We start from the raw sequence: 17,268 nt of genomic DNA on the forward strand, positions 1-17,268 counted from the left end.
AGAAAGCAGGTTAAACCTCATAGGCCATGTCCACAATTGCCAGATTTATGGGAATGTTCCAAAGAATTTCTGATCCACCAACCGTGCTTGGCACAATACCCAGGGCTGAGTAAACCTGGGTGTGTACTGCACTTGGCATGCATTCATGGCCACCAAGCTGCCTTCAATAGGTTTCGTCTCGTGTCATACAGACCTATACTAATTACAGAGGCTTGTGTTCCTACAGTGTGGCTACCAGCATTCAGCCGGACGGATCTCAGAATTAGCCATGCTTCTAAAGGAATTACAGTAAACAAAGGCTTCTTAACTATTGCACCTAAGCAGTTCCACCATACAAGTTACATGACTCCTCTACAAAGCAGGCATCGCAGAACCTCCTCCAGACAAGTGTAATTGCAGTTTCCAGGCAGGCACACATAGGGGAGCTTAGGGAAGAGTGACAAAACCAGCTCTGTATATTATTGTGAGCGCCTACCGTTCATCAGACAGAATGGATTTACCTGAAGAAAGTGATGTTCTGCAAGTTAATGGTATCCTAGAAGCCTTCATTGAAGGCTGCAGGACTGTCATAAGCATATGCGGTGCTGGGGTGCTGCCTGGTGCCCCCCCCCCCGGTTGCCCAGTCCCAGGCACGCAGGAGGGCGGAGCCGGCCGGCCGCCTCAGCGCCTTGCTGGCCCCCGAACTTGTGGCACAGAGCCACCCACAGCAGAAGAGCCCGCCACAGCGCTCTGACCAATGGGCGGGCTCTTCACCGGACTCGATTTCTCGGCCTGGCGCCCCTGAGAGCCCAGCACCCGGATGCCCCGCACCCCTAGCACCTATGGACAAGACGGCCCTGGAAGGCTGATATCCGAACGCAACCACCAATAGTTTGCTTGTACGAGTAGTGCCATCAGTGGTTTCAATCAATTGAACATCATTCCTACATGCTTACTTGGGCAGATGGAGATTCTATATAAGCCAGAAGATCCCAAGTTCCACCCCAAACTAAGATGTTTAGCATCCATTTTTATTTCTCTTCCTTCTCACCATATGCTGCTGACATTGTGATAATGGCGAGCGGCACAGAAAGCCACACCAGAAACGCATAAAAAAGCCCTATTTACACAGTCTTAACTATATTCAGCAGTTTTGCCTGTCACTTTCATACACATGGCCAAGATCAGATTACAATTGATGGGCAAATTGCACTCAACCTTAAGCACTGTAAAATAAACAATCTGGTTGTTTAAAATGGAAATAACCCTGCACCTAAAGGCGAACACTAAAGCTAATTTATAATGCTTTTCACTTGCCTCTTTATTCCTACTGCTATCACCATTTTCAGCTTAACCTCTATTTAGACATGATACCATGACAGAAATGTCAATACAGCATTAATAGTTTCTGGGTAAACGCCTGGCATGTCTCTATACTTTTGCATTTTCTTTTGTTTTTGATAAATGAAGGCACTTCCCTGAAGGCACTTTTAGCTTCAGGACATCTGCAGGACAGACACTTATATGGTGCCTCTTACTTCAAATAAGATTTTAACCAGCTGCAGTATCTTTTAGAACCCAGACTGAAGTTTTAATATACAATATTTGTTTTGGCTTAATACACATTTTCCTTTTCTTTCTTATTTTAATCCAGATGGCTGCAGAATCTCTTATTGTTTCCAGACCTGGTACACACTAGCAAAGTTGAGAGTAAGCTCTGCTAGCACTCAAAATGCAGACATCTGGAACTGTACCTGCCAAAAAAGAGGAAAACATTAAATGAGTCTAAACATTTAAGAGTTAACTTCTTTAAAATCTCCAAATTTCAGAAGAGTCAAAGAGCTTGAGATGTACTTTTAGGAACTAGACAGTATGTTTGGGAAATTTGGCAAACTCAGGCATAGAGAAGGGGCAGAAGTTTATTGGTCACTTTATTTCATTCTATGTCTCAACATCTGTTAACACCGAAGTCCTAACTTAAGAAAATGAGAACCAACCATCTTGGGTAAAAGCAAATGAAAGCAAACAAAACCTTTGCTTAATTTGAGTCCCATTTAAAAGAAACATCTAAGGCTGCCAACCCAATAAGCCTTTATTGAACAAAGGGTTGTGGTGCTTGAAAATCTCCTCTCCTCCTCTACAATCTGGTTATGTTTGTACAGCAGTTATGGGATAGATATACACACAAGAAAGATTACACTGAAGACAAAAATTGATGTAGTCGTATGTAGCAGACAAGCAACCTCATTAACTCACAGGAAAAGGCATTTTTATTCATCAAGGTTTACAATTCTTGCTTATTAAAGCATCCGAGAGAATTCCTCCAACACGTCTAACAGAAACAAAAAAACTCACCCACCCAACTCACCCTTCCCCATATTCCTCTAAAGGCACTAAAAACAGAAGCATATTTGACATTCCTCTGGAAGGAGAGGGTGATCATTTACACGCAGAATGCAATCCATATTTAGAATACTGTGCACAATTCCAGATATCTCCGGGAACTCGGTCTCCTCTGAATGCTGTTCCAACAAGATTATTCACAGCAAATACAGGAGGAACTCCACAGTGTGCAAAACCAGTTCTTACCAGTTTTTGCCAGAATAGCATGCTAGAGATTTGCTCCTTGCTTGCTGAGAATGATCTTGTTCAAGACAGTATGCAGTTCTGACATATCGGCTAACAGCTCTGTTCATTCCCTCTGAATATCTCAGGCAAGAACTACCGGTAGTTTCTTCCCCACCCCCCAATAGTTTATGGAAATAAACCTGGGGGGGGCCGGAAGAGGCACCCTAAGTCACCTGAGCTGGCAAGAAGTCAAAGGCTACCTAATTTTACATTTCTAAAAGTGCTTATTCAAGCCCTGTGGGGTTTTTTTAAAAAAGGTATCACATTTCCTAACCAAAACACTCACCTATGTCTTCCACTGGCTCTCAGGTATTCAAAAAAATTATCCCATGGGAAAATATATATTTTCCCCCATCCCCCACAACCTAGCATCTTTACCACTTAAGGTGGTAGGAGCGTCAAAGTTTATGCTGACCGCATTATGACTCACTGCGGGCTCTTTGGCATGGCATCAGTTTTTTATCCAAGGAAAAGGAACGTGTGGTGTTCAGGAGAATTTGTGCACTCGTGCTTCCTTATTCATTGCTACGCTTAATTTAATACATTTTGGAAACTAGTTTTAAAAGAAAAATAGAAACCCCGCAGGGTTTCTCTGCATCTGCAATATAGTATTTTTTTTCTTCAAAAAGTGACCAGAACAAGTTCTCCCAAAATGTTGAGAAAACTGCTACTCTAGCTGAAGGAAAACAGTATTTTTCGAAGTACACTGAAAGGCAGTGTTGCTCTTGGCATGTACACAGAGACACCCTACACTTCTGTCCCACTGCCCTGCAACAAGAAGGCTTCAACTACATTTTAACTTTTGTCCCCAACAGTTATCAACTGCAGAGTCCAAGGTTACAGTAGGAGTCACAGTCAGCTTCTCTGTTTAAAAAATGAAGGGGGAAGAGCAGCCATTTAACACTTTATAAACACATCATAAAATTTCCAAACAAGAATCCAAATTATTATTTTGTAATGTTATATTAAGTGCAGAAGGATTATGTTCTGCATAGCTAGTGCACCAAGAAGCAGTTATGGCAATGGTTCTGAATCAACTAAGTACTGTGGACCGCCTGTTCTTCAAAAGCCAAGCCATGGACCCCTTACTTTTGAAAATTTTGATACCTCTGTGATAGGTTTAGTTATGTGAATGGTGCCACAAACCACACCCTGGGTGGGTTAAGTGGACCTCTTGGGGTCCACAGGTCACCAATTGCCTACCACTGAGCTAAGGAATTCTCAACTGCTACATACACAACAGGGAAGAGCAGTGTCATGGAAATATAACGTAAATAGGGACAAGCTTCTGAAAACACGCTGCATGTGTGGCGCTTGGGAACCATGCCTGGGCGAGACCTTTAGACTGATGTGTGCACACCACAAACCCCACACGTTCATTACAATGCTAAGTGCCCCTTAATCTCCTAGAGATACATTCCTAAAGCAACCTTTAAGGTGATGCTTCATTATATAAGTTGTGGTTGCACAGTGCTACAACTGGACAAAGTGAGGCATATATAAACCCAAACATGGCTCTGCAAAGCTTACCCCTGCTCACATCTCCCTTCACCTTGGAGGGTATGCCAGTCTATTGCATTCATACAAACCCATACAGGATCCCTCAACATGGCAGATGTTTCATACTACTGACCTACTGAGTCACCTTACTTGAGAAAAGAAGGCTAAGGTTGACACCCTTATGAAGGGTGAAGAAAAGTACAAAAATCGGAAGTGGTGCCAGCAATATTTTCCCCAAATCCCAGGCAAGAAAGAGCCTACCATTCCAAGTTTTAGAAAGTGAATACTGTAAGAAAGAGCATGCTAAGAAATGAGTTTGCCCTTGAAAGGCAATTCAATTAATTGTCACTTTTGGTCATTAGACCATTTTATCATGACTGGAGAGGAGACCTTAATACAATTTGACTGCTAGACAGGCTTCTAAAGGTGCTATTCAGCGGCCACTTTAGTTAATAGTAGTCCCAAAGACACCAATTAAGTGGTCATCAAGTTGTTCCTGTTTTAGCAGCTAATTTCCCAGAATGATTGCTCCTACTAAACACTTCACAGCCTGAGTTGTAGCAAGGCTGCAGCTAGCTTTTGTGATTGTTGGTTGTTTTTTAACCATTTAGGGTTGTAAAAGTGCATTAAGTTTCAAAGTAAGAGGCCCTTCAAAGGACTCAACCAAGTTACAGAGATGGGGCATCCAGAGGAAGTGGATCACACAAGAAAGTTGCTTGCTCTCTCAGCAGCTACTGCCACAGGTATGTCATCTCAAGAGAAGCTTCAGGAATACTGAATGGGTTTACATTTTAAAGCACCTAGTAGTCAATCGGCACACACCAAGGATGACGATCCACACAACAGCTATGCAGTAGTCCAGCTAAGGATTATTATTATTTAATCCTGCTTGCCTTCCTCACTACCAGCTAGATACATGCAGCTGCCGCTACCACATGCATGCATCAACTTTTGCAAAACCCTGAAGTGTGTGTCCACAGTTTGCAAAAAGCTTAATTCTGTGTGTTGGCAGCAGCTACAATCCAGCCAGAAGCAGGGAGCAAACATAAGCGGGATTGGATGCAAAGGAAGGCGGGGCTCCAGAACTTCCAATAGTTGTGGAGAAGGATGAATTTTAGCAGGAAAACCCAAACCTGCCGAAATTCCCTCTTCTACACAGCTACAGCATCTGAAGAAGTGTGCATGCACATGAAAGCTCATACCAAGAACTAACTTAGTTGGTCTTAAAGGTGCTACTGGAAGGAATTTTTTTATTTTGACAGCTACAGCAAGTTCATTTTCATTTGGTCACAGAACTCTAAACACCTTTCCTAAAGGGCTATTACATCCCAGTGTGGATTTTCTAGTAGACAGACATTTCACACCTTCTTAGACCTTGAAAGCCCACATGTGATGATATGCTTTAAGTGATAATTTCTTAACATGCTATGTGACTGGAACCAAGACTAAATCACCAGTGCAAACAAAAACAACAAACAAGTAGCCACAAAAGTTCCCTTTTTCAAAAACAGACCAAAAAAAACAACAACTCCTCTTCATCAAGCCCTTGGCCAATATCTGTTAAGATTTCTGCCAAAAGGTCCTTCCCCATCTGTGTTACAGAAATAAGAGCACATTATCCCTTTGGTGGAAGACAAAGTGCCTCTAGTTTATTAGTGTAAAGAAAAGGCTCGGTATTCAAGTTATAACAAGGAAGTACTCAGCCGTGAATGTGTATTTTGAACAGCTCTGTTTGCTTGGTTCTCAGAGAGACTTCTGTAATTCAATTGCATCCTTCTTGGCTTTCACGGGTCATTTCCTGTACAGGAATAACGGAAGGCACAGGTCAGAAATGGTCCCCCCCCCCACCACACCTTTTGCAAGCTTCCAGAACAGCAAACTCCACTCTCTAGCTCCAGAGGGGCATACTTCCCCCCAGAAAAAGGGATGTTTCACAGCATCAGTCACTCCCCCAGTTATAGACACCAGGTCATATCAGTGTTTGCCTGGAGCAGAAAGCAGGTAACATTCAGGTTGCTGCTTTGTCCTTCTCTCTCCCATTGTCAGGCCCTGATTTCCACATTTCCTTCTCACTTGATGCCCTACAAGGCTTCTCCTTTGCTCCAACTTGAACTAGGCTGGCTGCAGCGAGGCTAAGGTAAGTGCAAAGGCGCGGTTGGCCACCCCGATCCGCTTTCCAAAGGATTGGGGTGGAAGGCACAAAGGCAAGGTGATGGCAGTTCCTGGAGGTCGCGGGGCTCGGAAGGCTGTAAAGCACGCGGTGCGAGGCAAAGCACAGCTGGCTCCTTCCTCCGAGGTTCTCTGGCAACCGAGGAAGGCAAGCTGACGGGCGCCTGGTCGGTGTCAATAAAAGGGAGGCGCGGATTGTTCCGGGCTGCTAAGGGTGTAATTGGCCCCGCCGTTGTTATCCCAGTACTCGCCCTGCTGGCTGCGGTAGCAGATGGCGAAATGCACGGCCGTGCCCTCTTGCAGACCGGGCGGGAGGCACAGGGTGAACTGGTAGCGCTCGACGGGGCTGCAGGGCTCCGGGGGATCCGCGGGCGGCGGGGGCAGCGGCGCCGCGGGGGTGTCCAAGAAGGAGAGCCACTCGTTGAACGTGTAGCGCACCGTCACTTCTTTGGGGCCCGGGCAGCTGAGCACCCTCACCACGCCGCGCACGTCGGTGGGGGCCCCGGCCAGAGCCGTGCCCGTCGCCTCCTCCAGGCACACGCGCTGGCCCTGCAGCCGCCCGGGCCCGTCGGGCGGCGGCGGCGGCGCCAACTGGAGCGCCTGAGGCAAGTGCAGCGGGCGCAAGGCCGGCGCGGCGCAAGCGCCCAGGCCCGCCAGGGCGGCGCTGAACTCCTCGAAGTCCTTCTGGCGCATGGGGAAGCTCTGCAGGCGGGACAGGACGGCGGGCGGCACCTGCGGCTCCTCGGCGGCGCTGAAGTGCTTCACGCTGGCCAGGCACAAGCCCAGCGAGTCGGCGAACTGCACCCGCTTCTTGCACTTGGTGCAGCAGTTGCCGCTGCCGCCCCCCGACGCCGACGCCCCCCCTCCGTCCTCGTCGTCGTCCTGGTCGCCGTCACTGTCCCCCTCGAGGCGGCCCCGCGGGAAGAGCCGCGCGGCCGCCAGCGTCGGGCTGGCGGGCAGGGAGAGCGAGCGCCCGCGGCGGCGGCGCAACTCCAGAAGCGCCTCCTCGGGAAGCTCCTTCTTCTCCCCCGCGCAGTCCCGCTCGACGGCGCTGCTGCCGCCGCCGCCTCCCGCCTCCGCGCTGCCCGGCGCTCGCCATGGCGCAGCCGAGGCGATCTCCTCAGCCGCCGGGCGCTCACCGAAGGAAGCTAGCAAGCCCAGCACCGCGGGACCCCTGCTCTCCATAGCATGACGCCGACGCGGCGCCTCGCTCGCTCTCGGCCGAGTCCGGGGCTTCCGCCCTCCCTGCTTAAGTTTCCATCCGAGCGGCGGCCGTCGGGGGCTGCGGTCCGCTTTCCAAGCAGGGTCGTTTTGTCGCAGTTGCGAGGCTGCTCGCGAAAGCCCGTGGCGCGCTGGGCGAAGGGGGCGCGCCCCCTTTCCCCTGCCTCCTGCGCTCCCTCCACACCCCCGGGAAGTGTGGGGCGGGGCGGGACCTCCCACAGGAACCAGTCAGGAAAGGCATTCGCCACAGGCTACAAAGCACGTAGCTGTTTCTCTCGCAGTCCCGGGCGGGGACGCGTGCCTAACCCTTTCCTTGGGGTGTGTATGTTGGGGGGGGGGAGAAGTAAAAGGGGGAAGCACCCCTTCGAATCCGGGCTTGAACGAGCCCTAGATGCAGCTTTTCGCCTGCAGGAGGCTTGGCCTCGCCACGCCCACCAGGAGTCCCCCCTCCTCGAAAGTGGCGTTGCCGAGCAGTAGTAAGACTCAGTTTGGGCTGCTCCCTGGCGCAGGGAGGAAATGAAATGTCAGAGGCAGCCCTCTCTTCGCCACAGGAAGCTGTTCCTGAGGCAGCTCCCCCTTTTTCCTTCCTCTCCTGCTTTTGGCAACTTCGATGGATAATGCCCAGGGGAAAGCTGCAACTATTTCAGTCAGTGCCTTAGAAACGGTCCCACTACAATCCTAACTTAAGTACTGTACAGAGTTGAAGACGCGCTGAGCTCAAATGTATCTAAAAGTCATTATCTCAGGCCCATAAAGTTTTCTCCTCCCCTGCCTTCCTTTGATGCAGCTGGTCAAGCAGAGAAGCTTAACTTGGCTGCTTGTTGATCTGCATGCAATTGCGATTAAATGATGGGCATCTTTCAGAGTCACAGGATTTGTAGATTGTCTTCATGGCCACCCAGTTTGTAAATGATATTCTATCGCTGGAGTTCATGCCCTAATATGGCTAGACATGCTTGAATGAATTGTTCCTCAATGGTGACCATATACTTTAACTCAGATTCCTGCATTGCGGGAGGTTGGACTGTATGGCCCCTTCCAACTCTACCACTCTGAGTCTCTGTGTGGAAGTGTGTGTTATCCTCAGACTCACTGTATTTTTACTTCACATATGCGGGCCAAAGTTTGTCTCTGAAAAACAGCACTGAGCTAAACCCTGGCGCAAATTAAACCACATGCCAAACTAAGCCTCATACTGTTATCTAGAATCAGGGCTGTAATCATAAGCACACTTTGGTGTTTGAAACTAATAATGGGATATAGTGAAACTAAACTGAAATATAGCACAGGTTTAGCATTTCCATATTATTTGCAAACAATATTGGAGCAGGAAAAAAAGAACTTAAATCAAAATCACAGCCATCTGAGGTCTATCTAGGCATTATTGCATGCACATTCACTCTATTAAGTTTGCAGCTGGCTTACTCCAGGGAAGTGTGCCTCACAGTGCTTTGGCTTTATGTGAATTTTGTGTCAAGAAGCCAGACAAAATAGAGGACATGCTACACCCGCGGGAAATTCCCTCCTTTGAACAACTAATAAAGGTGAAGAAGTCCTTTCCTTTAAAAAAACACATACAACTAGAATCTTTAAAAAGCATTTACTACACACAGATACATCCTGTGATAGGCTACTACTCATCCTCCAAAATGGAATTTGGTTCAGAAGTGAACTCCGGAGTATGTTACTTGAGACCAGCCCAATCCACCAATCTGTAGGGGGGTGTTACTTTTAAAGGTGTTTCAGTAAATACATGCTACAAAATTAAATCCCTCCAACACAGTAACAAATTGCACACACTCAAGTAGGACAAGATGGTTTCAACAATGGAGTGCATTGTTCAATAGCCAGCCATGTGTATGTGGTGGATGCCAGACCATATTGTTTTCATTTGAGAAAGTTAGAAATGGATGCCATACTTCAAAAAAGTCACCAGCATCCTGAGAACTGCTCAGTGCCTTTACCTGTCTGTTAACTGTTGCTGTTAAGGGTAGCAACATGAATGCAAATTGTTTTATAGCCCAGACTTAGGCTGGTGAGCTGTCAAAGTACTAGCTAGCTTGCACGGGTACAAGCAGCGGCACAGTGGAGGCCATCTTTGCTGCAGCGCAAGATCATGCAGCCCCCATAATTCAAAACATACTGCTTTAAGTTCTCTGAATTTTTGCTTTAGTTCACTTTTACTGATGCCGCTTTATGCACTGAGAACTTCCACTGCCCAGATGTTTTGTACCAATATAAATGAGAACAGAGTTCAGCTTAGAGATCTTTAATTAAATCATAAACGGCAAAATCCTTTGGCAACTAAATTGCCAGTATGAACACTGAAAACCTGAGTATTGCTCTGAGCGTGCAGCCAGAAATTGGATAATTATTTTTCAATCACCTGGGACTACATTGCCATGCTTAATCAAAACTAAATGGAATAAAAGTCAGACTACCCATTTCATTTCCTTCCCAGCAAATTACAGCATATAGTTTACTTTTAAGTCAGCTAATTTGGAAGGATGGTTGGCAAAGAAAAAAAAATGTACAATTACACTTCTATCTTGATAACCCACTGCATGTTCAAGATACATAAGTAGGTATTAAAAAAAACCACCCTAATCTTAATGTTGTCACTTTTACATTGTGTAGTCTTTCTTTATAAAGATAATAGGCCCGCAAAATCAATAAATGAGAACACGGCTTTGAGAAGAGAGGGCTAACACAAAGCAAATGAAAAGAAATTAGTTATAGGTGGTCAGAGGGGAATAAAATAGCAATAGAAAATAACTGCTATATGTAGCAGTTGAGAGAGATGAAGCCATGAGCATACATCAGACAAAGCCTACATGTTAGATATGCCCCTGAAACCAGTTTGGCACCTGCCTAGTGTGTGCCCTTTCAACTGCCCCGACCCTTACAGTTCCTTAAAAAAATGCCAAGGAAATGAAGAGGCTGGAGCAGCTGGAGGCTGGTACTTTGCATTCCATGGGATGGCAAGAGGGTGAAAGCTGTGCTAAAAGATGATAAAGAGATTGCAGAGAATCTAAATGAATGATTTGCATCTGTCTTCACAGCAGAAGATATAGGGTAGATCCCACTGCCTGCATTGACATTGCTAAATTACAGCAAACGTGGGTGGCACTGTGGGTTAAATCACAGAGCCTAGGACTTGCCGATCAGAATGTCGGCGGTTTGAATCCCCACAACGGGGTGAGCTCCCGTTGCTCGGTCCCTGCTTCTGCCAACCTAGCAGTTCGAAAGCACGTCAAAGTGCAAGTAGATAAATAGGTACCACTCTGGCAGGAAGGTAAACGGCATTTCTGTACGCTGCTCTGGTTCGCCAGAAGTGGCTTAGTCATGCTGGCCACATGACCCGGAAGCTATATGCCGGCTCCCTCGGCCAACAAAGTGAGATGAGCGCCCCAACCCCAGAGTCAGTCAGACTGGACCTAATGGCCAGGGGTCCCTTTACCTTTACCTTTTTATGACACTAGTAAATGGTCTTGGAGTTTCTAAGGCTCTAGCATTCCTAAAACTAAAAGAGATCATAGAAATTCCTAGTATAGAATCATAGAATTGAAGAGTTGGGAGGGAAGAAAAGGATAATCAAGTCCAACCCTCTGCAATGTAGGAATCTTTTGCCCTACATGGGGCTTGAACCCACAACCCTGAAATTAAGAGTCATTACTTAGATATATGTACCGTCATTACTTCTGGAAAATATGGCTGCTAGACTACACCATGTACTTCAGGCTTTTATATGAACAACTGTTTGAATGTAACACATAGGTTTCATTTTACCGAAGTAATTGTATGAAAAGAATTAGAAGCACAAATGCTTGGAATACTAATATGGCACTCCAAAATGGTACAGTGAAAAATAAAGCATTTAAAGTATAGGAATAAATTTTATATAATTAGATTTTAATTATGCCCTTAATTGCAACAGATTAGTCAGAATGCATGAAAATTAAAATTACATTACCCTTTAATTCAGTTTTCTGCTCTGTGCTGCAATCTGATATACTTCTTAGTATTCAAGCAGTAAGAAAGCCGTAAGAATATGCCCGTGGCTGAAAAATACACAGAGGAAGTACTTGGCATATATAACAATGTTAGTAAGTAAATAGAATCCTTTGAAAATCATCATTTTAGGCAATAGCCTTCCCTTATGATGAGGCTCCAGTCTACATTGGCCACTGTAACTGATGTTAGTCACAGAGGAGGAAACACAATATTGATTTGGACAGGGGCAACAGCACAGGGGAAAGGCTTACACATACATACACCATGGCATTATTATTACTAATATACTGCTATACCATGGATACAGTCCAAATCAGGATTTCCTGTTGCAGCTTTTGTTATAAAGTTCAGTGAGTGCCTTTTGGCTAATTATCAAACTATCTCACAGCCAACATAAACTACCGGTACTTCACATGGTTGTTGTGGGACTAAATGAGACAAAAATCCTAACACATTTCATATGCATAGAGGACAATCCTAAAGCAAGATCCACCAGGAGGAGGAGCTTAGGCTGCAGTAGATCTCTGGCTCAGCTGACTGATTCCCCACTCAGCTTGGTCATGTGACCTAGCAACCCAACACACAACATTTTTAAAGGCTTGTTTTCCCTTTGCCAGGCTTAGGCAGAACAGCAGCTCTACTGCTGAATAGCATTTGGATCTGGTGTAACTTTATGCTAGCTTAATTTACACCAGCTTGCTTTACACCAGATTCTTGTGCACAGAATTGCTCCCACAAAGTGTTATATAAATGCCAATAGTTACAGCTTATTTATTTTTACCCTATATTTCCTATAACCTTTGTTGAGATGTTCCATGAAAAATATTATTCCCTTTTGTTGTCACATATGAAAATATGTGCAACAGTTACTTGGTAACTCCTGCCTCAACCAGTATCCACAAACATTAAGTATAATGTTCTTCTGCTGTTAAGATGCAATTACCTGGAACACTTTGCTTTTCTCTCCTGAGAGAACATGTCTTAGTCACATATAAAAGAGACATTGATTGGAGATGTACAGTAACTTCAGAAGAAAAAGCTGAGTAAATACTGGAAGGCTGTCAAATCATTGATTTGTCACGTTCTTGTCCTTCAGCGTCTTCTAAAATGATCAGAGTGGCAGAATCTTATTTTACTCCAACAGCCCCATGTTAGGCTTATGTGATCCAAAGAGGTTAACGAATAGGGTTTTAACTTGTATCCAGTTTCGACAGTTGCCCTATGCCCGTTGGCTGTCTTTCCTCAGTATCATTCTCTCCCCTTAGCAAACTCATGACTGAACAGAATCCAGCAATTGCATATTGCCAAGACTACTTTCCCCCCACCCCAAATTTTTTTATTGGTTTTCACAACATTATAAACAAACAAACAAACAAACAAACAAACAAACACATAAGACAAACAAACATAACTCATAGCCTTATTGAAAATTATTAACATTGTTCAGTGACTTCCTCGCTTCCCTTTGGTTGAATTTCATTGCATATCCTTTTAGCGGTTTTCCAAATCACAGTTCTTATAAAATTTAACTTAAACATTAACATCCTTAGATCTTCACATTATGAAATTAAACATATTAATTCATCACTTAACATAAATAAAATCCTAAACCAATTACGGGTAAGTATCTGCAAGCTGTTTTCAGTTAATTTAACATATTTAACTAAGTAATCATTAAATTTAATCCACTCTTCCTGATACTCCTCCTCCTTCTGGTCGCGGACTCTTCCGGTTAGGTCGGCTAGCCAAGACTACTTTTGGTCTAACGTGCATGTAAAACAATATGCTAGGTGCTGTACGGAACAGAGTGGTGCATTTCTTGTGCAGGCGACCTAAGTCTCAATAGGCTGGACAACGATTTACAGGGGAAGGGAGTGCTGAAGACGTATAGTAAGAAAGGTCCCCAAGTCACATTTGAACAGAAATAGCCGTGTTTCCATCTGTGTTATAAGAGGCCCAAGATATACACACACCTAGGCATGATGCACATAGCGGCACCCATGAGGTAGGTGGATGGAAATAATTTGAAATGCAACCATAGGCACCAGATCGACACGTGCAGGGATATTATAAAGCTGCTGCATGCTGAAGTTCTAACATGGGCTGGATAAGTTCCACCCGCTCAGCCCTGCTCCCTTTCCTCCGTGGACCTGGGAAGGAGCTGTTGCCTGGCAACCGCCTCCAGAAAGGAAAGGCTGCTACCATCAATGCATCAACCAGCTAAGGGACCAGCTGAAAACCTGCCTTTTTGTAGTTGCAATACTGACCTGTGTATTGGGAAACCCAACAGAATATTGGCATGGTGTACCATTTTGTTATTATGTTTCATCATCATCATTAATTAAATTTATATGCCACCCTTCACCTGAAGATCACAGGGTGGTTCAGAACATAAAAATACAACATGAGAACACAAAATACATGCGGATAATAGAATAAAACAAAACCAGTAACTCCTTCCAACAAACTGGCCATATAATGAACTTTCAATGCAAGCCAGCTAAAAGTTTCAGAGGTGTGGGCACTCTTATTAGCTCTGAAAAATTCCCTTATGGTCAGCATTCCAGATTCTAAGAGCTTTCAAAGGCTTTTTCACCACAAACTAATGAGCGTACTCTTGTAATTTTCAGCCTTTTATTCAAATGCAACTCTGTTCAGCTCAAGACACACTGAGCCTTATTGTGCATAGGACGAAGTGCAAATAAATGCCTTGAAAAGTTATATCATCACTATGAGGTCATTAGAGGGGAAAAGTTTCATTTTCAGTTGTGTTCTTTTCGCACTGCGACTTCCCCTGAGTCAACTACAGTCACACTGAACTCTTTATATTCTATTCTATTCTATTTTTGATTAATTGATTAATTTGTGTTTTCACGAGTCCCATGATTCACTCTGCAGGGCTTTTAATTCTTTCCTCAGCACCCAGCCGCTCCCCTCTCTCAACCGTCCCTCAAACCCAAAGCAAGCGCGGGCAACCTTTGTAAAGCGACGGCGCTCGCGCTTCCCTAACGGCGAGCGCGCATGCGCGTACCTCCTCCCCTCCGCCCCTTGTTCCCAACCCACAGACCGCCTCCCTTACGAACGAGTGACGTCTTATGCCCCGCCTTCCTTTTATTGGCCGGTTCCAGCTTCCTCGGCGCGCGCGCGGCCGCTCGGGAAGGGAACGCGGCGCGGCATGTTCGCCCCGCTGAGGTGGCTCCGCGAGGGGCCCCGTCACGTGCTGGTGTGCGAGGGGAGCCACGTGCGGCACGAGCGGTCCCGCCACGCGGCCCGCGTGCGGGACCACGCCTTCAATTGCCAGGTGAGTGGGGGGTGGGGGTGAGAGTGCGGGTAGCGGTTCCCCCCGAGGAGAATCCTGAGCGCCTCAAGTCTGTGCGAACTTCGCTGGTGGCTTCCGAGGGATGAGGTGGTTCAGGATTGCACCGCCTCACTGACTTCCACGGGTGTATCTGCGATTACTGGTGTGGCGAATGGCCGTTTTTAAAAAGCCTTTATGTAAAATTGAAACCCCTAGGCGGTGCTTGCTGAGTTTCATGGCCATGTGGCAGTGATAAAAGGGGCGAATTATTGAAATGCGTGGTAACTCCTAGCGTCCTGCTCCTTCTTAAGGCTATAGGGCAGGGTTTTGTTTTAATTTTTGGCCATGTAGCTGTTAAGGCTTCAATACCAAAGCAATTCCCCCCTCTATTGATTTATCCATCCTGATAAAGGAGGGAGAGTGTTCCTTGCTTACTATTCTGTGGGTTTTTCTTTTTTCAAAATGTTTTTATTGATTTTCACAACATTATAAACAAACAAACATATAAAACAAACAAACAAAAATCATAACCTTATTAAAAATTACACTTATTAACATTATTAAGTGACTTCCTCGCTTCCCCTTGGTTGAATTTCATTGCATGTCCTTTTAACGGTTTTCCAAATCATAGTTAAAATTACTATTTTATGGCTTTCTGATTGGTCCTACCTAATTTTTTCCCCTTTTCTTTCTTTCTGGAGAAAATTCACCACAAAGTTTGTTTTTTTGTGGGCTCCCACCGCCACAGAAGTGGCTAAACGTAAGATGTGATTAATAAACACAGGCAGACAATGATCTGGATTATTAATAGCCACAGCATTATTGATTACAGGGTGTAGGCAATCTATATTTGGCTCAGGCATTGGGTGTATATCTGTTCCAGCCCCTCCCCCCAGACAAAAATAATAATTATTTAATTTTTAAAAGGTAAGGGAATTCAGTTTCCCCAAGTTCCTGCTCAACCCCCCCCCGACACAACAGTTCTTTTCAAAATAAAACAGCATATTACCCAGTGCCATAGCTGCGGGGGGGGGGCTGCATTTTTTGCCCCAGGTAAAGCTTCCCAGGGGCATCATTGAGGCACCCAGCCTGTGTGTGTGTGTGCATAAATGGGGGGGGGGGAGGTGTGCCAAACTGGGTCTTTGACCTGAGTGAAATAAAGGCTAGTTTCGCCCCGTGTTGCCCCTTAACTGTAACTTACCTGTTCCTCTGCTCAGCTAATTTAGTAGATTTTGAGATGTATATGTATCTGGTATGTAGACAGGATTGACTAACAGCTTCTCTAGATATGACATTGTTTATGCTGCTGTGTAAGTAGCAATACGTCATTCTTGCTCCACCACATCACTGCCATTTGGCCTGAGGTTTTTGTTTTTGTAATATCAAATGATGCCAGTTGGCTGCAAAATATGTGCCCATGGACACACACCTCTGCCAACTGAATATAGTGTTTTATGCCTTTGGTGAAATGTACCATTCTTCACAAGTGCTTATGCCACAATATATATATGTTAGTTATTTAAGGTACTTGCAAGACTGTATTGCTTTTGCTGCAATACATTAATAGTTTCAGACATTATCTCTAAGAATGTGGTATTTATTTAACGTTTCTATCTCATGAGAACAGCATTTTAAAAACTCAACCCATTCAAGACTGTATTATTTATTCAGTCTCTAACCAACTTACGGTACATATAAAATTAAAAATCAACCAGCATGTTATACTAAAGAACAGCACCAACACAGCCATCCAATGAAATTAAAAAGAACAAAACATAAAACAGATTAAAAACCACCAGTGTCAATTCTATTCAGTAACACAATCCAAAATCATGGCTTCAATAAGCACATACTTAAAACAGAATATGGGCCAAACTAGATGTGACCCACAGCTGCATGGCTATGAGTTTAAAGATAGCTTCACTCACCACCCTTACATGAGCCTTTTGTTCTAAAAATCAGACATGAGTGGGGTTGACCCACGTTTAAACAAATCGGCCTATTACATCATATCTAACTTGGCCCTTAGTTTTAAAACCTAAAAGTATCTTGGCACATCACTCCAAAGCTACTGTATTATTTAATTTTTTGCTGGTTTCAAGTTTAAAATTCTACTGAGGGTTGTGCAAAGAATAAAATATTCCCTGACAGAATGGTTTAACTGTCTAAAAGGCATAACACTAAAGGGCTTATGAGACAATGAAGGGAAAAGGGAAAGTATGGATTAAATTAAAGCTTAATACCAACAGTATAATGTATTTAGTATTCACTGCCTTGCAGGATATCTTCAGGAGTGGAGTCCCTTAGATAGATAGATGGATGGCATCTTGTATGCCTTCTTCTGACAACTCCTGCAGCCAAGCTGGTGCTAAATGTATTGCTTTCCATTTCTTTGGACAACATCAGCAGGCTGGGGAGCAGGATTATGTAGTTTGGGCAGCCTAGGACTTCCATACCCA

General features: G+C 44.8%; 2 protein-coding genes and 1 long non-coding RNA gene across 10 annotated transcripts in view; 1 reads left to right on the plus strand and 2 right to left on the minus strand.

Moving 5' to 3' along the window:
* Positions 1–2,053: 2,053 nt before the first annotated feature.
* PPP1R3G (protein phosphatase 1 regulatory subunit 3G) lies at positions 2,054–7,999 on the minus strand. Its single transcript, XM_083519631.1, has 2 exons — positions 5,368–7,999; positions 2,054–5,266 (listed from the first exon to the last, which is right to left on the minus strand). Exon 1 carries the CDS (start codon positions 7,459–7,461, stop codon positions 6,451–6,453), a length of 1,011 nt encoding a protein of 336 aa, XP_083375757.1. The 5' UTR covers positions 7,462–7,999; the 3' UTR covers positions 2,054–5,266; positions 5,368–6,450.
* Positions 8,000–9,082: 1,083 nt separating this feature from the next.
* LOC310714423 lies at positions 9,083–14,522 on the minus strand. 3 transcript variants are annotated; one of them, XR_014529739.1, is made up of 4 exons: positions 14,488–14,522; positions 12,455–13,876; positions 11,471–11,558; positions 9,083–9,209 (listed from the first exon to the last, which is right to left on the minus strand). It is a non-coding gene; the product is annotated as an uncharacterized lncRNA (long non-coding RNA). The 3 variants fall into 3 exon arrangements; XR_014529740.1 differs by lacking the exon at positions 14,488–14,522 and having other exon boundaries at positions 12,455–12,613; positions 13,779–14,478; XR_014529741.1 differs by lacking the exon at positions 14,488–14,522 and having other exon boundaries at positions 12,455–14,478.
* An 84-nt stretch (positions 14,523–14,606) lies between these two features.
* RPP40 (ribonuclease P/MRP subunit p40) overlaps positions 14,607–17,268 on the plus strand; it is a 33,980-nt gene continuing 31,318 nt past the window's right edge. For 4 of the 6 annotated variants that reach the window (XM_083519600.1, XM_083519601.1, XM_083519602.1 and 1 more), the window contains exon 1: positions 14,624–14,812. In XM_083519600.1, coding sequence (XP_083375726.1) covers positions 14,687–14,812 — 126 coding nt within the window. In that variant the 5' untranslated portion in view covers positions 14,624–14,686. Of the gene's footprint in view, positions 14,813–17,268 lie in introns of all 6 variants that reach the window. The other 2 variants (XM_083519603.1, XM_083519605.1) reach the window with 2 other exon arrangements.

This window comes from Podarcis liolepis (genome assembly GCF_965112155.1).
Source record: "Podarcis liolepis genome assembly, chromosome: 8".
NCBI classification, from domain to species: Eukaryota; Metazoa; Chordata; class Lepidosauria; order Squamata; family Lacertidae; genus Podarcis; species Podarcis liolepis.